The sequence below is a fragment of the Pseudorasbora parva genome, chromosome 20 (genome assembly GCF_024679245.1).
Source record: "Pseudorasbora parva isolate DD20220531a chromosome 20, ASM2467924v1, whole genome shotgun sequence".
NCBI classification, from domain to species: Eukaryota; Metazoa; Chordata; class Actinopteri; order Cypriniformes; family Gobionidae; genus Pseudorasbora; species Pseudorasbora parva.
The window spans coordinates 431,612-456,133 of record NC_090191.1 but is presented as its reverse complement, the minus strand read 5'-3'; the positions used below and the strand labels follow the sequence as shown (position 1 = coordinate 456,133).

Here is a 24,522-nt window from a genome sequence, read left to right as displayed (position 1 = left end):
GCTGTAAATTAAAGTGGTGTTTGTTCCCCTCTTGTTTCATGTAGGTACAGGGTAAGTGTGAATCTGCAGGTGTAAATTAAAGTGGTGTTTGTTCCAATCTTGTTTCATGTAGTGACAGGGTAAGTGTGAATCTGGGGCTGTAAATTAAAGGGGTGTTTGTTTCCCGTTTGTTTTATGTAGTTACAGTGTAAGAGTGAATCTGCCGCTATAAATTACAGTGGCGTTTAGTAGCCTGCAGATTCACACTTACCCTGTAACTACATGAAACAAGAGGGTGACAATCATGTTAATTTTCCTGGTAGTTACCCCTTTATTCCCCAAATATTACTTATAGCTATTCAACATTACAGTGTATAGGCTACATAAATTGAATAAAGTTATCAGTAATCAGTATAAAGTTAACAGTCTGCACTGCATTAATAATGAATTAAATATAGATGAATCCTTATTAAAACTACAAAAGTTCTTTAGTCAAGAGCAGTGAGTGACTAACATTAATGGCTGCTGTCGCGTTAAGTCAACCCCAGTAACCCCGCAGTGAGTCATGGATGCAAGGGTAGAGCATGTTTAAATATCCTTTATAGTCTATATTTCCATCTTGTAATGCAGCTGTTTTGGCAATGAGTAACACTGCCTTATACCAACACATACATACTTTATAATTACACTATAATTACTAAAAGTTACGCTGTACATTTGTTTTACTTGCACAGTACTTTCTGGGCTGTAATCTTAAGTGTTACCAGAATCTCTCATGAGTCTATCCTGATTCTTCAACACAGTTTCACTGATGATGAACTAGACCAAATACAAATGCCAGCATAGAGCGGCTGAGTGAATGTGGCCTGGACTGAGTGCATGAGGCTCATTGAGTCTCCAGAGACACTGTAGAAGGACAGAGTTCCTGCACTGGGATCCACATACACTCCTACTCTAGTGCCTATGGGCTTTGCAGTGACCTCAGTCTCTATGTTATTGTGTGTGAATGTGTACCTGGAGAGATAATAGGAAAAACACCAGGACTGATCATTAGCTCCAAACATAGACTCATTAACCTGTCCCTTCCTGCCGATGCTCTTATATGACACTGATACACCCACATCTCCACTGCACGCAACCTCCCAGTAAGAGCGTCCACTCACACTCTCGCTACACAACACCTGCCAATAAAAATCAAATCTGTCTGGATGATCAGGATACGACTCATCAATATTACTGTGAGAAATCGCTCGGTCCCTGTCAGACAGACGGAGGCGTCTATGTGCTGTGTTAAGATCCAGATTGAATTGAGGTAAATCTGATGGAGAGAAAACACATCAGCATCAGGAATTATGCATCTGATCTTTTACTGTATCTGAACTCTTCATGTTCAATATATCAGCAGTGTCTCAGTTCAGTTTAATCATCATTCACATGATCTACTCTAAAACTCTTCTGTCATGTTTCCTCTTCTCCAGGAAGAACATGAACACACTCATGAGTTTTTCTGCTTGTGTTCTCAGTGACTTACATTGGAGGAAGTCGCTCCTGGTCTTGGGAGCAGGGACTGTGGAAATCAACAGACATGAAGAGTGTGATTATCATCTCAAGAAAAAATGATCCTGCACCCATTGCTAACACATGCAAACATCCTCCAACACAGAAGATATTTAGAGAAATGTTCCTGCTGTTTCCAGAGCCCAAATCCTGACACAAGCACTATTGAGGGTTTGACACTATTGACAAGTCATCATCTTTGATCTGGCTTCTGTAGACATCAACTGATCACAGATTTGACTGGAGAGGGAATACGACTCACATTTCACTTTGTTCATCATAAAGTAACCAAATCACTTCATAAGACTCGATTAAACCTCCAACTCCTTATTAGTGTTTTCTGAGAGACACTGACTGATCAATGAATGTCTCAATCATGTGATTAGCCTGTAAAAAAATATTCTGTTTACTATGAACATTTCAGTGAATACATGGACATGTATTCATTTTTGTTTAAATTATTACATTTGTAAAAAAATGTTTGGTTTCAAATACTCTAAAATCATATTTCTTAAATTCATAAAAAAACAATAAAAAAACGTATAAGCTATTCCTTCGACCTTCGTTATCAATAGAATCAATGTCAGAAGTGAATTAATGATCAAGTAATAGATTGCTGAAGGCGTTTTTATCACAATGCATCACAGAGTAATAATCATACAGGGTGCCTTGGGTGACAGACACGTTCTCGCTGGATTTATTAAGAGAACTCTCATGCCCTGAAAATAAAGACTATAGCAGTAATTAATGTGATGCTTCATAAGAATGGCTTATTTTCTCTAAACGCTCTTTTGTAATAATGGTCTCTCTGTATGGAATATCTAATGATCTATTATGACATTTTGAATGGTAATGACAGTCATTTTATTTTGAATAGTATCCCTTGATCCCCCTGGGGGCCCATCTGACAGCTACCTGCCACACCTCCTCCCATCTAATTTGGGAGGCATCCCTAAGTTCTGGCCACCTTATAGTGGCCCTGCAGGATCTGGACCCCTGTATGTAACCAGTTCCTGGCCTTGCCATACACCAACCAGTCCGTATCTAGTGAGGGTAATGCTGGTAGCACCCCCGCCAAAATCCCTCTAGCCATCCTAACCATCCTTTCCAGTTTCCTGTTGTGCTTTTCCGCCTCCCTTACCGTTAATTCATGATGGAAAGCCTTTATGAATCTGAACATAACTCGCACCAATTGTTTAAACTCTGCATCCTCTGCCATTTTGATTGTTCTAACCAAAGACACAACCAAAACATATATCAGAACCTCCCCAACCCCCTTTTTTCACCCACGTATGTTCAAATAAAGATATAATCCTTAGAAGCAAAATCCTCACTACCCAGCACCATATCCCCTTCCGAGTCCAACCAAGAAATGCTAGACCTGTCTGGGTTGCAGATTTCCCTAGGTCCTGTCTGGGCCTGGCTCGCTCCCCCATCCCGCATCTCCCCCAGCCATAGGCCAAGAGAGACGCTGGAAGGAGTCTCTAACCTCCCCCAAAAAACTAAAAAAAACCCGGTCAAAATAAACAAACTTCTCATCCTGGTCTCATTAGAAAAAAAACGTACCTGTGGCAATGTTTTTGCAAACCTCAAAATACGTACCAATAGGCACATATCGTGACAGTTTCAAAGTGAAATGTCCACTGGGTGGCGCTAAAAGCTTAGTTTTTTTTCCAGAACAGATGTGCGTGAATCTGGTTACGTTGGTTTTTTAACGTACACCCACACTAAACCCTAAACCTACCCGATAGTGTTAACAAAAGCAAATGTGACAAAAATTATATTGTATCCATTATATTGTATCCAATAGGCACATATCGTGACAGTTTCAAAGTGAAATGTCCACTGGGTGGCGCTAAAAGCTTAGTTTTTTTTCCGGAACAAATGTGTGTGAATCTGGTTACGTTGGTTTTTTAACGTACACGCACACTAAACCCTAAACCTACCCGATAGTGTTAACAAAAGCAAATGTGACAAAAATTATATTGTATCCATTTTAGCTTGTGTTTTGAACTTGTCTTTGAGCTCTTTTATCATGACCTGTTTTTCACGGGATTCGTTCCCGAGCTTTCAGCATGGCAAGTTCAAATGTGTACCAGCTGAACTATCGAGCAAGCTTAATAGGTCAGAAAAACCGGACATATGGAGCTGGTTAAGTGACGCAAACTCCAAAATGTATTCGTTTACAAATCATGGACTATGGTAAAAAAAAAGAAGAAAATGTCGCGATATGTACCTATTGGTACGTATTTTGTGTTTTGCTAAAATTTTGCCACAGCTATGTTTTGCCAATGAGACCAGGTTGAAACTTCTTCATGCCTCTCTACTTCTTATTATAATAATATTCTGGTCCTGCGTCTGCCGAGGCGACGCAGATCATGGGGTTTGCAAATGGACTTGAGACTGCCGAGCCATCTTCTCAGTCTTCGCCTGACAGTTCAGAATTTCTCCCTCCCTGGGGCAGAGAACCCATTGGTAGAGCTCTCTGATTTCGAGGAGTTAGATGAGCTAAACATCGAGGCGGGTGAAGCTAAGGTTCATGACTCGCCGCTTCACCGCTCAAGAGGAGCTGGTGGAGGTGTTGAACCACGCTGTGAACAGACTTAACATCAACTGGCCACAAGAAAAGCAGGACGTCCAGCCACCCAGTAAGCTGGATGAACACTTTTTCAAGTGCCGGGCTCAACAGCCTCGTGGGGTCTGCTGGTTTTTCCCCGATCTGCACAACAAGTTGTGTAGATTGTGGAATAAGCTGTTCTCATCGTGCATTTTGAATCCCCTGGTGGTAGATTATGCAAATGTCCTGGGGGCTCTTGAAGCTGGCTATGGGACGATGCCTCAGGCTAGAGGACATTTACCTTTTATCCAAAGACGCTTTTATCCAAAGCGACTTACAAAAAGAGGAGAGCAATAGAAGCACTGAAACAAACAAGGGCAACAACCGGCAAGTGCTGTAAGATGTCTCAGTTAATTAGCACAGTACACACTTTAATTGGATAGTTAAGTGCTAGTCTTTATTGGTCAGGTGCAATTGGAAAAGATGTGTCTTAAGATGTTTTTTAAAAATGGCTACAGACTCGGCAGCACGAATTGAGATCGGCAGGTCATTCCACCAGGTGGGAACGGTCCAGGAAAATGTCCGTGAGAGCGATTTCATGCCTCTTTGGGATGGAACCACGAGGCGCCGCTCACTCACAGAACGCAAGCTTCTGGAGGGTGTGTAAGTCTGAACAAGTGAGTTTAGGTATATTGGTGCAGAGCCAGTGGTTGTTTTGTAGGCGAGAACTAGAGCCTTGAATTTGATGCGAGCAGCCATTGGCAACCAGTGCAGTTTGATGAAGAGAGGCAAAACATGTGCTCTCTTCGGCTCATTAAAGACCACTCTCGCCGCTGCATTCTGGATCAGCTGCAAGGGTTTGATAGTGCATGCTGGAAGCCCAGCCAGAAGAGCATTACAATAATCCAGTCTGGAGAGAACAAGAGCTTGAACCAGGAGTTGTGCAGCCTGTTCTGATAGGAAGGGTCTGATCTTTCTAATGTTGTATAAAGCAAATCTACAGGACCGGGCTGTAGCAGTAATGTGGTCAGTGAAGATTAACTGGTCATCAATCACAACTCCAAGGTTCCTGGCTGTCCTGGATGGAGTTATGGTGGATGAACCAAGCTGAATGGAGAAATTTGGATGACATGCTGGGTTGGTTGAGACAACAAGTAATTCTGTCTTTGCAAGATTGAGTTGAAGGTGATCCTCCTTCATCCAGTCAGAAATGTCTGTCAGACAGGCAGCAATACGAACACTGACTGTAGGATCATCTGGTTGAAATGAGAAGTAGAGTTGAGTGTCATCCGCATAGCAGTGATAGGAGAAGCCGTGTTTCTGAATGACAGAGCCTAATGATTACATGTAGATGGAGAAGAGAAGTGGCCCATGCACTGAGCCCTGGGGACCCACAGTTGTAACGAAGATAATGGGTAGAGACTCAGTCCAGGTGCTAATTCCGGGTTTATCACCAGGTTCACTCAGGTCTGTTGGCCAGAACACCACTTAAGGCCAAATTTTCCAGAGTGAGATTAAGAGAGGAGAAATCATTCTTTTTATTCTGTTTGTTCCTTCCCTTTCTTGAGTGAGTTTAAATGTGAGTGTAAATTCGAGTGTGGATTCTATAAAGAGAGAATGACTACAAATAAATAAATAAATGAAAAAAAAAAAAATATATATATATATATATATATATATATATATATATATATATATATATATATATATATATATATATATATATATATATATACCCACACACACACACACATACACACATACACTCATTCCTCCTTAAGTTTCTATAAAGAGAGAATGACTACAAATAAATAAATAAATAATTATATATATATATATATATATATATATATATATATATATATATATATATATATATATATATATATATATATACACACACACACATACACACATACACTCATTCCTCCATTAAGAACTGATACACATTACAACATAAAATATACAGTAGTCAATATGACTATATCTCTTAAACTGTCAAATGCAAGCAGAGAGAAAGCATTCAAACATGATTTTCTACCATGCATTAAGTGACCAATAACGTAGATAGATCTTCCTGTTGTCTATGATATACTTTAAAGCATCAATAGCGGTCCAGATAATGATATTTAACACCACATTATATATTACTCAGCCACAGAGTATTTAACATTCATAACTACACGTATTGAATAAAGTTCAGGCCGGAGATACACTGCAAGCGCGGCGTGAGCGCAGCGTTTCTGTTGTGTGTCAATAGCGGGGTGGCTGCGTGGTGGTTTCTCTGTCTTTGCAAACCAGAAGCGTGTCTGACGCAGCGCTGTACAGGGAAGCCCTATACTTAATGATAAATATAAATATATATTGCCTATTGATACAGCAAAGACAACGTCGGCAGTAGCCTATTGACCATATATATATGGTAGTGACTGCAAAATAGGCTACAGAATATTTTGTTCTGTATTGACAGGTTTAATATTTCAAAATCGATAATTATGTTGTTTTTTATTATTACAATTAGGCCTATATCTGCATTTATGTTAACCTACAGACTTTCAAACATGAAATGTCATTTATTAATATATATTTGTGTCAAAATGGCATATAAACATCTTTTCTATAAATGGGAATGAAAGTGAAACATAAAGCACATTATGGTCAACTGTACTAAATAATAACAAGACTAACATAACTTTGGGGCCTTTTCTACACCAGTAGTTAGATGATGTAACTTGGACACTTTCTCTCTCCATGACACCCTGTAGGAACTACCTGAGAGGTAAGACTTGAACCACTGGAAAGCAGTTCCTGAGATACCCATCTACTTAATAGTTGACAGGAGGATCTGATGGTTAACTGTGTCAGAAGCAGCAGACTGATCCAGCAAGGATGAGCACTGAGGATTTGGAAGCTGCTTTTGCCAGTCCCAGTGCCTCAGTAACCAAGAGGATGCGCTTGCGAGCCATCATTCTCCTGACTCTGCTTCGTCCCTAAGGGCCCCAGTACTGCCCACTAAGGCATGTAGGGCTTGTACTATACAATCTCACTGTACAACCTGAAGTGAAAATTGTTTGCCACTTGGTGTAGAGAGCGTGAGGTGGACCCAGTTAACTGCCCATTGGCTTAAGTGCTGCAGTTCTTTCAAGATTGCTTCTCTGCGGGTCTTACCCCGTCCACACTCAAGGTGTACATGGCTGCCATTGTGGCTTCTGGGGAAGCACCGCCTGGTTGTATGTTTCCTCCGTGGGGCCCGGACGAAGAGGCCTCCAGAGTTCCAACCTGGGATCTGGCATTGGTGCTCAAGGGCTTGGCTGAGGCCCCCTTCGAGCCACTGGAGTCGGGTGAGGCAAAGAACCTGACCCTTAAGGTGGCCCTACTCCTCTGGGGGACCTTCAGGCCTTGGCGATTGCACCAACTTGCCTGGAGTTTGCCCCTGGTGGAGTTAAGGCCATCCAACACTCTAAGCCGAGCTATGTGCCCAAGGTCCCATCCAGTACGGCATGGCCAGTAGTTCTTCAGGCCTTCTATTCTCTGCCCCACGTGATGGCTGAAGAATGGAGGCTTCATCTGCTCTGTCCCGTCAGAGCCTTGAGAATCTATTAAGAGAAGTATGCGCAGTGGAGAAGGTCAGACCAGCTGTTGGTGTGCTTTGACTTACCCAAGAAGCTGCTTCCATCTAAGCAGACAATCAGCAACTGGTTTGTCCAAGCAATTTCTACGGCTTATCAGGTGCACAATGTGCCTTCACTGATAGCCGTGAGGTCCCATTCCACCAGGGGCATAGCATCCTCTGTGGCCCTTCTTTCTGGAGTGCCCTTTCATGAGATCTGCGAGATGGCTGGGTGGGCCACCCTGCACACCTTCATAAGATATTACAGTCTGTATCTCACTGAAATGCTGGGCACCAGGGTGCTCATGTCCTAAGTGTCTGTGGGTTCTAGCTTCACACTAGGATGAGGGTGAGCCTCGGTATGAGCCTACTGGGTATTCATTCCCCAAAGTGTCGTAGATGCAGTGCGAGTTCCCTCAAAAGGGAACGTCTCGGGTTACGACTATAACCCTTGTTCCCTGAGAAAGGGAACGAGACACTGTGTCTCACCGCCATACCTCCCCACGTCTGGAGCGCCTGCTTCATCGCTTTGGATTCAGCTGTTGTTACTATGTGCAAGACCCCATTTGTAGCTTCCTTGTATGCCGTCACATACTACATCATGACACAACACCAATCAGGATTGGGATAGTTTTCATTCATGCTTCAGATGCATTGTTGCTAAGGGATCATCCCCGAAGTGTCGTAGACATAGTTTCTCGTTGCCTTTCTCAGGGAACAAGGGTTACAGTCATAGCCCAAGACTTTTGGTTTGTAAATGATTAGTTCCAAGCAATATTTTGAATTATCCTATTGGTGTCCATAGAAAGAAATGTATATCTCACTTGTTTAAGGCTTTGTATTGTTTATTGTGAATTGTATATGATTAAGGACAGTAGCATACATTTGTTAGGAAATGTAGGTGTCAATAAAAACATTGACAAAGATTAATGCAAAGAAATGTGCATATGGCACTTACCTGAAGGTATGGGGCTGACAGTGTCACTGGCTTCGCTCACTCCCACTTTACCCAGTATCCTGCAGCGGATCAAGTACTGCTTTCCAAACTCCAATCCAGTCAGAGTAAAGTCTTGATCAGGTGTGTTTATGACATGCCACTGTTCCCTGTTCACCTTCTGGTACTCCACTCTGTACTGCACGGTTTCTCCAGTTGGGGACTTCTGCAGTTTCAGGGTCACACTGCGCTCCAGGACCTTCTTCACTTCTGGTCGGGGAGGCTTCGACACGGGCTGGAACTGTGTGTCTGTCAGCTTCCCTTTTTCATACAGACGGATGGTGGACCGTGGACTGGATGGATCGGAGATGGCAGAAATAATGAATCTATATTTCTTTTCATCTATATTGGCCTTTGAAAAACCTCTGAAAAGAGACAAGGTCTCTCTCATCTTTGGGATGAAATCAGGTTCGTTGAACCACTCTTTTGATGCTTGAAACGTGATAGACAGTGGATTCTTTACCACATCTAGCTCTTTAAACTCTTCAGATTGCAGGAACTCCTTCAGGGTTGAAAGATACGGGTCTTCATACTTCAGAGATGTGAAGGTCAAGCACACCACAACATCAATATCAGGATCGAAGAGGATGGTGTTGAGACCGTCCGAGTCTTCAGTTTTGATTCCCTCCAGTTTATTGGTGTGAGAACGCAAGAGGTTAAGTTCAGTCTGTGCACCATCTAACCACTGGTTAAGCCTGTCAGCACTAAAAGGGGAGCTGTAGTGGAACTTCAGGATGTCTTCCAGCGACTTATCCTCCTTCTCTCCTCCTCGTATAGCAGACAAGACCCTGGCCACTGCTGTCGTGAGCACAGTTTGGTAAAGGCTGAATGAGTTCCTAAATGATTGCAACCTCCCTTTGATGTCTCTGAAAATATTCACAAGTGTGTTCCTGGATAGGTCATTGCATTTCCTCTCTACTTCTCCCAGCTCCTCCATTATATCTTCAATTTTGGAAACCAGACGTGTGGTGATTTCTCTCTCCAACCGAGCAGCTTTAGGATCCAGTAGAGAAAGAGGATAGAGCCAGACTTTGACTGGAACTGCATTCTTTGGATTCTCCTTCAGGAAAGTGGGGAGCTTCTTATACACTCCTAGGGCCTCCATAAAAGTGGTGGGGTTCTGATCAAGGGGTAAGTCACCATGAAATGTGCAAGCAATGTTCTCAGCATTTTTCTTATCCCCATCTGTCATTTTTACAGTTGCTTTTGCCTCAATAGAAAATAGAGGAATCTTCTTTACCATGAGACTCAGTTCTCCCTCAATATTCTGTATTTTTTCCTCTTCGGACAATGTCCGATCAAACACCATAATAGACTGAGCTCCGTAGAGTACAGCCGTGACCACATGAGTTGCAGTTTTCTGGTCAAACACCTGAGGGTAGGTGATCTGGCCCAGATGGCTCATAGTGAGCTGATCAAATCTGGAGGTTTCACTGTAATACATTGTTACTCTGGACTGTTGGTTTGAGGATTTGGTGTCACGCAGAAACTTGGCAGATCCTTCCACCTCCACCAGCCCTCCTAAGAAGCTGGCCTTCAGGGAAGCACTTACATCCAGGAGACTGGCTTTACTAGACAGAGAGTCAGAGCTACTGAACTTCAAATCTGTCATGAGCTGTGGACGGGAGTCCAAATCTCTTTCCAGTGAGTCCGTATCCCACAGAGTAACACCTGAAATGAGAAATAACAGTCACATATGAGGACACAATGAACTGTTGAAGAAACATGTCTATATTGCCTCTATAAGACTACTGATTTAAAATATGTGTGCTTCAACGTATGTCTCGTCATCACCACACATGTACTGTCTTGTTGATTCACATTTGGGTCAAATTGGGAATAAAAAGCATTTTAGTAGGTATTGTACAGCACCTGTAATGAAGGTGTCCTTGCGGCAGTCATACAGCATACCAGGAAATAGAGGTCTTCCTAGAGCTGCCACTTCAATCTTCTTTGATTCCATGGCTACAGTAAATAAAAGTTAAAATGGGGATATTTATATATTTGAAATTTATTAATGACTATCATAGCCAACACACCCATGCAGGGCCCAAAGGGGTTACACATGGGCTGATATCTGGGGCCAACCTGGGCTACCCAGGTAATGGGTAATTGTGTCCTCAGTTTTAATGGAGGCTTCACATGGGTTAGCCCAGATGGGATGATGATGGGTCTCTTGATGGGCTCATACCAGGCTCATATGGGTGACCCAGGTAGCATACATTTGGTGCATACATGGCTCCGCCCATATGGGTTGATGATGGGACCCAGGTAGGTGTTATCTAGGGCTCTAATGGGCCACAATGGGTATATATTTGGGCTACCATATTTTCTGTTTGGATTACCTTATTTTACAGTAAACCCCTAAATACAAGCATAACCTATACTAACATGTTAAAGGTATTCAAAGCTTTACGTTATTAACCACTTAAGCTCTGCAGCACATTTTGCTTCTTTTTTTTGAGAATTACTAATTTCTTAATTTTAAAAGAGCCCTACCCACATAGGCAAGGCAAGGCAAGTTTTTTATATAGCACATTTCATACACAATGGCAATTCAAAGTGCTTTACATAGAAAGGAATTAAAATAGGAATAAAAAATGCATAAGAAAAAGAATACAATGTAAAGAGAATTAGAAATAATAAAATGATGATAAGCAAAGAAAAGAACAGGTAAACTAAAACAGTTATAAAAAGAATTTAAAAATGATGCATAGATGAGGTGCGATCAGTCGGACATACAGTGCTCAGAGCTCATTCAGTAAATGCTCAGCTGAACAGATGTGTTTTGAGTCTGGATTTGAATGTGGCTACTGTTGGAGCACATCTGATCTGTTCAGGAAGCTGGTTCCAACTACAGCTGGCATAATAGCTAAAGGCAGACTCTCCTTGCTTTGACTGAACTCTTGGTATTTCTAACTGACTTGATCCTGCTGATCTGAGTGATCTGTTGGGTTTGTATTTAATCAGCATATCTGCAATGTATTTAGATCCTAGCTCATTGAGAGATGTATAAACAAGTAGTAGTACTTTAAAATCGATCCTAGATGTAACTGGAAGCCAGTGTAAAGACCTGAGGACTGGTGTGATATGGTCATATTTTCTGGTTCTGCTCATGATCCTGGCAGCAGCGTTCTGTATGAGCTGCAGCTGTCTAATGGTCTTTTTGGGAAGGCCAGTGAGAAGGCCGTTACAATAGTCCACCCTACTGGTGATGAAAGCATTAACCAGTTTCTCTAAGTCTTGCCTGGAGACAAAACATCTAATCCTTGCAATATTTTTCAGATGATAGTATGCTGATTTAGTTATTGCTTTGGCATCCTGGCATCGCCTGATTGGCTGGCCCAGCCACTATTTAAGCGATGTCAGGCGCCAAAAAACCTCTGAACGACTGAACGAGAGCTATTGAGGCTATGCAGAGGCGTTTCACACGACAGTTTACGTAATGTCTCGTTCCCTCCTCTCAGGGAACTAAGGTTACGTTGATTAACCAGAGACGTTCCCTTATCGAGTCGGTTCCTCGACAATACGCCAGGGGCCACCTCGGCGTTGACACTGTCAGTGTATCCCTTGTATACAGTCGAACGTCGTTGGACTAGTGAATTATAGGGGGTGAATAAAGGCAACAAGATGTTGGTGCTCGAATATATAGCAGGCGTGAATAAGTGGGCATAGATAATGGGGATAACACTGAAAGTGTGATTATGACTTAAAAGGCCCTATAGAGTTAACTTGACTCTGTATCGTCCCGTGCTGCATAGACGACCTAGTTAATACCACGGCTAAAACACGCGCTGGGGTGGGGCGTGTCTTCAGGTGACTCAGTCGTCCAATGGCTGCTCAACCTCCTCCTCCTGCACTGACAGAACGTGTGGTGTAAACAAGGGAATATCTAAATTATAAAATTTCGCAAAAGTGTTGTGAGATGACCAGCCTGCCACGAGGCAAATGTCTTGAATAGACATACCTTTAGCCCAGGCCCATGAAGATGCCAGACTCCTAGTAGAGTGGGCACGCACTCCTATCGGGCAGTCAAGTCCCTGGGAATGATAAGCTAGGCGAACAGCCTCCACAATCCAGTGTGACAGTCTCTGCTTCGACAGCGGGCCACCTTTCTTGGCGCCAGCGAAGCAGACGAAGAGCTGTTCTGAACTTCGAATCTTACTAGTTCTGTCTACATAAGCACGCAGCGCACGCCCGGGGCACAAGGCACACTTCTGTGACGCTGGATGGTAAATGGACTGCATTTATATAGCGCTTTTATCCAAAGCGCTTTACATTTTTGCCTCACATTCACCCATTCATACACCGACGCCGATGTCAGCCATGTAAGGCGCCATCCAGCTCGTCGGGAGCAGCTGGGGTTAGGTGTCTTGCTCATGGACACTTCGACACTTGGTCAGGTGGAACCGGGGATTGAACCACCAACCTTCTGGTTTGTAGACAACCTACATGAACCACTGAGCCACTGCCGCCCTGAGCTGGATCTGAGGTTGGCTCTGTGGAACAAAAAGCTTGTATCGTGACATCCTGGGCCCTGAACAGGGTTGAGAGCACTTTAGGCGTGTAGCCGTGTCTGGGCGTGAGTCTGACCATACAATCGTCTGGACCAAACTGCATACAAGCATTGTTAACTGAGAGGGCATGTAGATCACCTACCTGCTTTCCACACGCTAGCGCGAGCAGCAGCGCCGTCTTAAATGAGAGCACTTTCAGGTCGATAGACTCAGCTGGTTCGAATGGCGTGTCAGATAGCGTTCTGAGCACTAAGGATAGGTCCCATACTGGCATTTGGCGAGGGCGGGGAGGATTCAGTCGCCTTGCTCCCTGACGAAAGCTTGTTATTAAGGGGTGTTTACCCACTGAACGGCTGTCCAGTATACTATGAGAGGCTGCGATAGCGACACATAGACCTTCAATGTAGACGGAGAGCTGCCATTATCCAGACGTTCCTGTAGGAAGGTTAAAATTATGGGAATAGCACTCCACAGGGTCTTCCTTTTTGCTATCACACCAGTTCGCAAACACTCTCCATTTCAGTGCGTATAAGCGCCTCGTTGATGGTGCTCTGGACTCTGCTAGCGTGAGCCAGACTCGGTGTGAAGCATCCAACTGGTTCACTCTACACTGATTTTCCACACGTGTAGGTCCCAGAATTCCGGCCTGGGGTGCCATATGGAGCCCCTCGCCTGGGACATCAGATCCCTCCTCAGTGGAATTCGCCACGGAGGAGTTGACGACATGTTCATCAACTCCGGAAACCACGGTTGGTTGGGCCACTTTGGCGCTACCAAAAGCGAAGGTCCCTCTCCTTCCTGATCTTTTGCAGCACTAGCGGCATTATTTTGACTGGGGGAACGCGTATTTCTGACCCGTGGGCCAACAGCTCGACAGCGTGTCCCCTTTCAGGGGAGCAGTCGTCAGTGAGAGGTATAGAGGGCATTGAGTGTTCTCTTCCGATGCAAAGAGGTCTATTTCCGCTTCCCCAAAGATGCTCCAGATCTTCTTTACTGTTTGGGAGTGCAATCTCCACTCCCCATGAACAATGCCCTCCCTGGACAGCGTGTCGGCTCCGCGGTTCAAGCTGCCCGGTATATGTACTACCCGGATCGAGAGAAGTACCCGATCCGTCCACAAAAGCAGGTGTCTCGCCAAGCCGTGTAGGGAGCAGGAGTGCATTCCTCCCTGGCGATTGATGTACGCGATCACCGCCGTGTTGTCTGTTCTGATCAGAACATGGCGGTCCTTCAGAAACAGAAGAAAAACCTGCAGCGCCAGACAAACAGCCTCCGTCTCCAAGCAGTTTATATGCCAGCGCTTTTGCTCTCCCGTCCACGCACCGAACGCTGGTCTGCCATCGCAGAGGGCTCCCCAGCCTGACAGCGATGCGTCTGTGGTCACCACTATCCTTCTGACCACCCTGCCCATAGCAGCACCCTGTTCGAACATAGCTGTGCCGAACCAGGGCATCAAGGTCTCGAGACATGCTCGCGTTATGACAAGGCGTTCTGTCCCTGCCCTCCACGCGTGTGATGGGGCTCTGTTCTGTAGCCAGAGCTGCAGTGGTCTCATATGCAGTAAGCCCAGCCGACAGACGGAGGCTGCAGCCACCATTAGACCCAGTAGTCTCTGGAACGTTTTTAAAGGGACTGCCCTGCCTCGCACAAATGAGGCCAGTGTATTGTGAATGGACTGGATTCTCTGTGTCGATAAGCGCGCGATCATCGTGCGCGAGTCCAAAACCATACCCAGAAAGGTAATTGATTGGCAGGGCTGAAGCGTGCTCTTCTGCATGTTCACAGCCAAACCTAGGCACGCTAAATGAGCGAGGAGCATCTGTTTGTGCTCCTCGAGCACACTTTTCGATTGAGCAAGGATCAGCTTGTGCTCCTCGAGCACACTTTTCGATTGAGCAAGGATCAGCCAGTCGTAGAGGTAGTTTAGCATGTGCATTCGACTGAGTCTCGGGAGAAAGCGCCGCATTCATGCACATCGTAAATGTACAGGGGGGCCAGTGCTAGGCCGAAGGGTAACACTTTGAACTGGAATACAACACCTTCTAATGCAAATTGCAGAAAACGCCTGCCTGTGATGAGCCTGGATGTGAAAATAAGCATCTTTCAGATCCACCGCAATGAAATGATCCCCGGGCTGAATGTGCGCGAGGATCTGCTTCACTGTAATCATTTTGAACGATCGTTTTGCGAGCGCTTTGTTCAGCGGACTTAGATCTAAAATGGGGTGCATGCCCCCGTCCTTTTTCGGAACAAGGAAGTAGTGGCTGTATAGCCCGCACTCCCTCTGTTCCTTGGGTACAATCTCTATCGCTTGCTTCGCTATGAGGGAGGAGATTTCTGCCCGTAACAGTGGGGCGCTCTCTTCCGACTCTTCTGTCATAATCACGCCGTTGAAGCGGGGTGGTCTGCGAGCAAACTGTAGAGTGTAGCCGCGTTTTACCGTTTTAATCACCCAATCTGATGCCGCCGGTAGCTCTGCCCACGCACTTAGATGGTTCGATAATAGTGACGGCGGTGTTCTCTTCGGCGAGGGCGTCGTGCCAGTCGCCGGCAAAACATTGCTGCTTAAAATGACAGCAGGTGAGGTGTCTGTGGTTTGACCCACGGAGACATTTGAACGCTCAGGTTGTGCGGAGCTTCCGCTCCGCCAAACATCTCCCGAGGGAGAGGTTTCACTTATGTCGCGGGCAGTAGTTCATGGAGGAAAAGAGCTCTTTTGGTGAGGCATATAATGTTTTATTGCAACATAACACATTGAATTTGACACAACATTTGAATGCACATTGTCGGGATTCTCTGTTGGCCGCTGAGAGAACTCAGAGCGAAAACACGCTCTTTTGGCCGCCGGCCCGCTGCGCCGAGGAAGGACCCGTCCATCCAGCGTTTGGACGGCTGTTCAGGTGCCGCCCATTCCAGCTCCATAACCGCCACTGCCTCTGCAAGAATATTCATTAGCTCCGTATCCAGAGAGGTTGAGGTACAGCCAGCCTCTGAAGGAACTTCCGACCAGGCGCCCGGGTCGGAAGCACTCGTGGACATGGCGTTGTCCTCTCCGTATCCGAATGAGACCATTTCCCGCGCTTCGGCCGGAGGGTGGGAACTATCCTCAACATAGGTGAGTGGGGGTTCTGGCATGCGAGGGCAACGTGGGTGTTGGGCCAATGTCAAACCCCCCGCAGAGCCCCTTGAAGGGGTTACCTGCGATCTGCCGGCCCGTGGCTCGACGGCAGCATGCTGAGTAGATGCAGGAGGCAGCGGGTCGTCGCCGCGAACGACGGCTAGCCGCACACGAAGGATCCTGATTGGCAATTCCTCACAGGCTCGGCAATCTGATCCTTCCAATGCCGCCTCAGCATGGGCTAGGACCAGACACAGCAAACAATCCTCGTGTGCGTCCGGAAAGTCGACGGGCCCGCCACACTCGCGGCAAAGAGACATCTTGAAAATTCTAGTAATCCGCTGGAACGCAAGAGGGGCTTCGCAGTCCGCGTGGTCCACTCTAGTAGGGTAATCAACGACGAAACTAGGCTCCAGGTGAAGAAGAAAGATTCAGAGGTTTTTTGGCGCCTGACATCGCTTATATAGTGGCTGGGCCAGCCAATCAGGTGATTGCCAGGACGCCATTGGCTATTGCAAAGCAATAGAGTGATTGAATCAGGCTTCTGCATTTCGAGGAAAAGGGTTTTCCCCATACGTAATGTCAAGGAACCTACTCGATAAGGGAACTGAATGCTCCAAAGATAATGTATTTTACAAACAAAACGGAAAAAATTGGTGCAGATCCTCACTCCTCTGTAGTCCTCTGCCAACGGCCATTTGAAAAGGCAAAATAAATGAACCAACCACTGTGCCCATTTTTAATTCCCTTAGTTTATTCCCTCACAGTTAACTTTTTCACTGCCAGTGTTTTATTTTTTAAAAAGTTGCCAGCCACTGCCAGGGTTTTTGACCATTTTCACAAAAACATAATTGCTTATAGAATATTTTATTTTATGAATATCTGAGCATACAATATATCAAAAGAAAGAGCAGACCCTCTTCTTTTAAACAGCAACAAACGTTTTATTCTAGCTCCATGCTCCAATTTTTCATAAAAAAACACATTTTAAATAAAAAGTTGAGGAAATAAAGTATTTGTGAAAGACTGTATCCAGATCAGATTCAGAGTTGATCAAACACAGATGAGGAGATCGAGTCCATCAAACGGGTCCACATTTCATTCAGGAACATTATTAACGGATTTCCGGTGCACTGCGTTTCAGTATACTATGTTTGCTTTGCTTTATGGAAAAGTAAAGGAAGTGGCATCTGTGGGTATATAAATGGTGCCGAGCGTAAACCGATGACTTCGATCTTTCAAAAATTCCTTTTTTTGTGTAATCGACGCGTCATCCTAAATAAACCCGTCTCTTGGGCAATACCCCAAACTTGCGCATATTTCCCGATCTAATATGATTTCTGACCTGTAAGGTTGCCAGAATAATAATCCTCCACGGTGTGTTAATAGGCCAGAGGAGAACTGGCACCCCGACTGAGTCTGGTTTCTCTAAGGTTTATTTTTCTCCATCACGCCCTGATGGAGTTTCGGTTCCTTTGGTCGCCTTTGGCTTGGCTTGCTCAGTTGGGGACACTAACATTATGATCTAAGTTATTCAACTTATTATACAAATAAAATGTATGAATTAGGTCTTATTTAATTCTATAAACTATAATACTGATCTGCCAACATTGTCTCTCTATGATAAATTAAAATAAGCTGATAACATCACTGTTTACTCCAGTACGACTGTACAGCCAAATCTAATTCTGCTGCAGTATTGTCCTGTTTGACACTGAAGCTGCTCTGACACAATCGGCATTGGAGAAGCGCTATATAAATAAAGTTGATTGATTGACTGATTGATTGATTGATTGATTGATTGATTGATTGATTGATTGATAGGCTCACATTTTTGCTACAGTTGATGCAGTACATATGGTGCAAAACGCAGTCACACACCCGTATAAAAAATGTGAATTCACGGACAAATTTTGCACATCCACAAATTAACATGTGAATCCATGCAATGAGAGATGAACACTTGTAGAATATTTGGTCACAAATGCATTGCTTTTCTGGGATATTTTTCTTACACAATCACAAGTCCAATCACGACAACTGCTTGAATCTGCTGCTACGAGTCTCACGCACAGTTTTTCCGCCTTCAAATGATACGTTTGGCGCGATGTCACTTTTGCACCAAATACACTGAGAAATGTGGAGCAAAAGTGAGTTTTAGAGGCAGCGGCAGGCCCTGTGCAGAGAGCAGAGACTCTCGGCCAATCAGAAGAGCTTGCTTGTACGGAGCCCCGCCCCCAACTGGACGGGCTCGTTGTCTACGTTCAAGAGGTGTCATTAGTGTTTTAACAACGTTTAGAACATGAGTTATTGTTTCGGGAAGTCTGAATCTGAATATATTGGCAATTTTACTGAACTCGTTGAACTAAGCACTGACTGTATTTCTATCCTAGACACTCTATTAACATACTGAGCTGTTTGAAACATCTATCTATCTATCTATCTATCTATCTATCTATCTATCTATCTATCTATCTATCTATCTATCTTCCACCATACAGACGAGCTCTTCTGATTGGCCGAGATTCTCTACTCTCTGCACAGGGCCTGCCGCTGCCTCTCAGATGCACAACTCCCTTCTTTGGTGCAAAAGTAATAGAGCGCAGAACTTGTCATTTGAAGGTGGAAAAACTGCATGTGAGACTTTCAAGCAGCTGTAGTGATTGGACTTGTGATTGTGTGACTGCGTTCTGCACCATTTGCAATGCAGCAACTGAAGCAAAGATGCGAGCGTATGAGTTTCTTCATGTGTGATTCGTACAATAGGATTTGTGCACCTGCAGTGAAGAATGTGTGAAGGTGTTGTGTTTGTAAAAGAGATTTTTTTCTGTGACTTCAATTGTATTGATACACATGTGTGGATATGCTCTACAGATTCCACTCTCACACGTATTCAGGTGTTTTGCACCACATATACCTTCATAGATCTGCCCCAAACGTCACCTGTTTGATAAGAGGCCTAGCCTGAAGACATCTACATGGCATTATTCAGTTAGTCATAGCTCCCCCTGCTGGCAGAAGGAAGTGTGGAACATTAAAATGACTGCTGTATTTCTCCTCTATGCTTACTGGCTTAATCAATCAATCAATCAATCAATCAACTTTATTTATATAGCGCTTTTACAATCACGATTGTGTCAGAGCAGCTTCAGTGTTAAACAGGACAATACTGCAGCAAAATTAGATTTGGCTGTCCAGTCGTTCTGGAGGAAACAGTGATGTTATCAGCTTATTTTAATGCATCTTAAATGCATCTTGCTTTCCTGTGGCGGTGGTCCCGGGTAGGGATGGCTCGATACCACAATTTTGGCTTCGGTACGGTACCACAATCTAATACCGAAGTACCGATATTAAATCGATACCACAAGGTCTGATATTAGCGCGGGTATATTGCACGCGAATGAGAACAATTATGCAAGTTTTGAGTTTATAAAGTGGGAAATTACCACAAATGTTTCTTAGTAAATGAATCAGCAAAGCTTATCACATCAAATCAGTCATTTGAAAACTTTCTTGTGAGAAATAATTTCAGCAAAAATCTCTCAAAATTAGCAAATTGCTTCTGGTTTCAAAAGACATCGCTCAGTGGCGATTTCTTTAAGACTGCAAGGGAAGCTCGGCTTCCCTTATAATGTCACAAAATTAATGGTCAAATATGTACTATTATATTAACATTGTATTGACTAAAAATGCGTTAGAAAACGTTTATCTCAAAGACGAGTTCGTTTACATATAGCAGGTCGGCTGACTCGATTTCCATCCCATACATTCCCGCAGCGTCACAGTGCATTTCCCTATTGAAGCCCAGCGTCCATTGACTTCAATGGGGCTGCTTTTTCAGCGCTTCGAAACTAGACGGTCATTGGATAAACGCTGCGATTATGTCCCGCCCACGGACGCTCAGCGTCTCTGGGAGTGAATGGGGAGTGGGCTGGCCCGGACGCCGAGCTTCTGCGTGTTTATTGGAGGGTCTGCATCTCCTTTTGACTGACAGCGATTCTGTACTATAAGGAATCACTGAAGCTATTCGCGCTCAGTCCCATCGCGAATTTCTCAAGTTCATTCGAAATAAAAACTGCTGCAACCTATTTCTTTGATATTTGCTTGGCGAAATTGCTTCATTTTCATCATACATTTCACACAATTATACACCACATTCCTTGTTTCAGTTTTACAGAGTTTAATATTTTTTTAGATCGTTCATTCATTCACAGGGTAAAAGACCATTTTCTTGAAAAGGAACGTAGGGCAGAATTTACTTTTAAATAAATAAGACAATTGGCCGAAAATGAGCTTCCCCTCTCTGACAGACCAGTAACTTAGCCGCCACTGATCGCACTACACTAAAGCAATCTGCATAATCCTATTCAACATTTCACGCTGGTCTCGGGATGGATAACGGAAATCATTTGAACATGCAAGTGATTTTATAGCATTTCGTAATAACAGTTACAGGAGATATGAGCTCATACGACACACACACACACACACACACACACACACACGCCTGTCACTTAGTCACGCTCGCACATTACACATTAAGTTTCCTTAAACAGTCAAATACACAGAGTTATGTACAAATGTCCGTCTTTAGTGAGTAAGTTATTCACATAAACACAGGCGGTTGTGTCTAACGGGAATATAAATAGTGCAATAGTACGCGTGCAAATATAATGAGATCTAAATGTCATTGGTTGAAACGAACGCTGGAGATTGTGATATTCGATCTTATGTTAGGCTGTGTGTGTGCGTTGATCAGTGTTAAAAGAAAATAAATGTCTAAATGAGATGGTTTGAATGATTCACTGACCTATCGATCTCTTCAGAAGTCTTAAAGTCAGGATAGTGACAGATGCTTCTTGGCTAGGTTTGATGGTTCTTCATCAGTTTTATAAGCAAAGTCATTACAAATGTCACTTCTACTCCTCTCTTTATTAATTCGTTTTGGGCATCTTGAGTGAGATTCAACTGCTTTATCCATTTTGTTCGTCTATGTTGTTGTCACATTTGCCGGTTGTTTCGGGTCAGTTTGGGTAGCGCGCTGCCATCTAGCGGTGAACTTCAGAACAGCAGCATATACCGAAATGTGCCAAATCATGATATCGTACCGTTTTAAATAAAATATATACCGGTATTTTTCCAGTACCGGTATATCGCGCATCCCTAGTCCCGGGTACGGGGGCCCTTTCAACACTGCTTACGGCTTTAATAGGACATTGTGTGTTTATTTAATGGAATTTCACTTTGTCCTGTATGATCTTATTGGATTCTTAGAATCCGATTGGACTATTGGACTTTCTGATTTATTTTTTATGGAATTTAAATTTTTCCTTATTTTGCTAGATGTGTTTTTAATTAATTTACTTTCAATTTGTCCTGTGGCATTTTGTTACTACTTATTATAACAAATAAACTATTCATTAATGAATTACTTGTTAGAATCACTCTGGAATGAAAATAAAGTCACCCTGTTTTTGGCCATATGTCTTTCTTTTTCAGACCTCATAAGCAGAAAATAAAACCTGTACGAGCTCATCTGTGGCAAAAGTTTCACCTAATGATACGAGGAGACGCGCGGAAGGAGGGAAATGACAGAATAACAGCCGAGCTAAGTATTTTGACTGAATAATACGGTTTCTTTCTTGCAAAACCTTATGCTATGTTCACACCGAATGTAAATAGAGCATCTGGAGCGAGTGATTTCCGTCCTACACACTTTCCATATATGGTGTACGTCTCCCTGTATCATTGCATGATACATGACTTTTTCATTTCAGGGTGAACTAATGTTATCCCTTAAACTTTATAGAGGTGTGTGTGTGTGTGTGTGTGTGTGTGTGTGTGTGTCTAAAGCCCCTTTCACACTGCACGTCGGACCCGCAACATTCCCTGGAGCATTGCCGGGTCTCCTTCTGTGTGAAAGCAATTACATCCCGGGATTGATTACCGAACTGAACCCGGGTCGGGGACCTAGTAATATTGCGGTATTCGACCCGGGACGAGCGCTGGGTGAACAAAAGCCGAAACTAATGCTGCAGTGTGTGCGTAGTTATCATGCGACTCCTAGAGCTTGTTTCTTCAATAACACACCCCTGCAGTGCCAGAAGAGCTCGTCGGTGTTTTAAACGCAGAGAGTGTTCGGATACAAAAGAAACTCAGATTAAACAAGCAGAAATGAGCGCAAACTGGACACAAGTCGAGACCACGGAGCTCCTTACTATCCGCGCTGAAGTGGAGATCGCTCGCCGTTATACCTCACATCCGGATGTCACGTGTCAACTCGACCCGGGACCGTCAAATCTAGCGGCCCGGGAACAAACGGGCTGCATTATCCGTGTATTTGCCGGAATCGCAGTGTGAAAGGGGCTTAAGAGAGAGAAAGAGATAGAGACCCAATTGGATCCCATTAGAATCCTGTAGAAATGATCCTGCAGGATATTTATGTATTGTCTAATAAGAGAAATCCCACAGAATCCAATAGGAATCAGATGAGAATCTTATAGGACAAGACACAAATCCTACATGACTATTTCTAACGGAGTCCTATAGGAACGAATGCAAACTATGATAGAAATTCTAAATGGATTACTCTACAGGTTTCTTATTGGAGTCCTTTAGGATTTTTTTGACATGGGACATTAGTATTGTCTAATTCTCATGTGCATTTAATACTTTGTGACTTTTTAGTCTGATTTAAATCTCTTTTTTGGCTCGTTTTATTTGTAAATGTAAACCTGTGTAATAATTCTGCACACCTCAGTATAATATGTTTTACATTTCCAGCCTTAATGAACAATTATATATCACTTATAAATGATTAAATTCAAAATGATTAGTATATTTATATACCACACCTTAAAGAACATAGACAAATCCCATTGTTGTAATATATTTGATGTACTGTTCAAAGTTTAGATAACATTAGAATACTGTTCTTTCATTAATGAATAACTACAGAGGAAAAAAAGAGAGATACAACAAACTAATAGTAAATAACACAAAAAACTGATGTGATACTATAAAAGCGTACAGTAATTCTTATCGTTTTGGTCATGGCACCAGAAATAAGGTAACAAATGGCACGATTGTCTAACAGAAATTTTAATGTGAAAACAAGCTATGGTTAACATTTTGCTTTGAAAACAATGTATTCAGTTCAGAAATGATTTGTTTTTACCTTGAATACACTGGCAGGCAGCAAGAATCTCCTCCCGTTCAACAAAGTGACAGAAGCTGTGTCTTCCAATCAGTGAAGCCTGCGCTCCAGGTCTGCACAGAAGAAAACAACCTCCAATTGCTAATCAAAAGTTGCAGAATCACGGCCAAAACGCGGTGGGCGGGCGGTGTAAATAATGCTAAAGTAAAGATAACTGCAACCTGTGGACTATAGGCTACAAACAACCCACAGCAACACTGTAAAAGTAGCCTGATGATGGGAGACCAGATTATAACCACATACATATGTAGCCTAGGGTTAAATATTCATTTGTTATCATTCTAAATGTCTTGTTACTGATTTCATTAGTTCTCACATTATTTTAACATTCATTAAAATGTAATCTAATCTAAAAAATCCATAAACAAATAAGGCATAAATCCTTCCTTCACTGAATGCAATGCATTCAATCATTTCTAACCGTTGCCTGCGGTGAAGTGACATCTGCATCTGATTAGTTTGAGGATATATTTTAGTTCCTAATGCATTTCGAGTCTTCCTGCAATACAGTCGAGATCTAAACAGCTCATAATCTGCAGGTGGCTGTTCACACTGTCATAACACTGCCTGTTCGTATCATTTTAAAGCGGTGTCTCACCTGGGCTCCTTGTGTGTATTCGGTATATTGATGAATGAAGTCGTCTGGTACGCTCTTCAGTTGAAGTCTGAAGTCAAAAGGGTTCTTTGGTCATATTTATAGTGCTTATGTTCAGGAAATGTTTCCCTAGAGCATTTTGATTGGTAGAAGACAGAGAAATGTATCTGGTTAGACGTGTATTGCTCAACAAGAGGGTAAATACCTGGCTCCTTTAAATCTTTCAGACTAAACCACTCCCTCCTGTGTTCTGATTTGGTATCCGTTACCATAACTCTACTGTCCCCTCGGGGCTCTGTGGCCTGGGCCACATTCTTCAGCTGACTTTCTATCTTTTTTTTTTTTTTACTACATTTCTACACTTCAAGTCTTCCTTTAC

At 43.4% G+C, this 24,522-nt stretch overlaps 1 protein-coding gene across 1 annotated transcript; it reads right to left on the bottom strand.

Moving 5' to 3' along the window:
- Positions 1-240: 240 nt before the first annotated feature.
- Positions 241-24,276, bottom strand: LOC137048996 (stonustoxin subunit beta-like). The gene is made up of 6 exons (XM_067427380.1): positions 24,147-24,276; positions 23,510-23,601; positions 10,570-10,662; positions 8,662-10,368; positions 1,511-1,546; positions 241-1,297 (listed from the first exon to the last, which is right to left on the bottom strand). Exons 3-6 carry the CDS (start codon positions 10,658-10,660, stop codon positions 774-776), a joined length of 2,358 nt encoding a protein of 785 aa, XP_067283481.1. The 5' UTR covers positions 10,661-10,662; positions 23,510-23,601; positions 24,147-24,276; the 3' UTR covers positions 241-773.
- Positions 24,277-24,522: the final 246 nt, after the last annotated feature.

Bases quoted from the DNA above. Each gene is read 5' to 3' on its own strand.
- LOC137048996 (XM_067427380.1), bottom strand. From the start codon at position 10,660: ATGGAATCAAAGAAGATTGAAGTGGCAGCTCTAGGAAGACCTCTATTT. The intron at 10,369-10,569 runs GTGCTGTACAAT...TTCTCATTTCAG, and splicing joins CAAGGACACCTTCATTACAG to GTGTTACTCTGTGGGATACG. The intron at 1,298-1,510 runs GTAAGTCACTGA...TCTCTCCATCAG, and splicing joins CAGGAGCGACTTCCTCCAAT to ATTTACCTCAATTCAATCTG.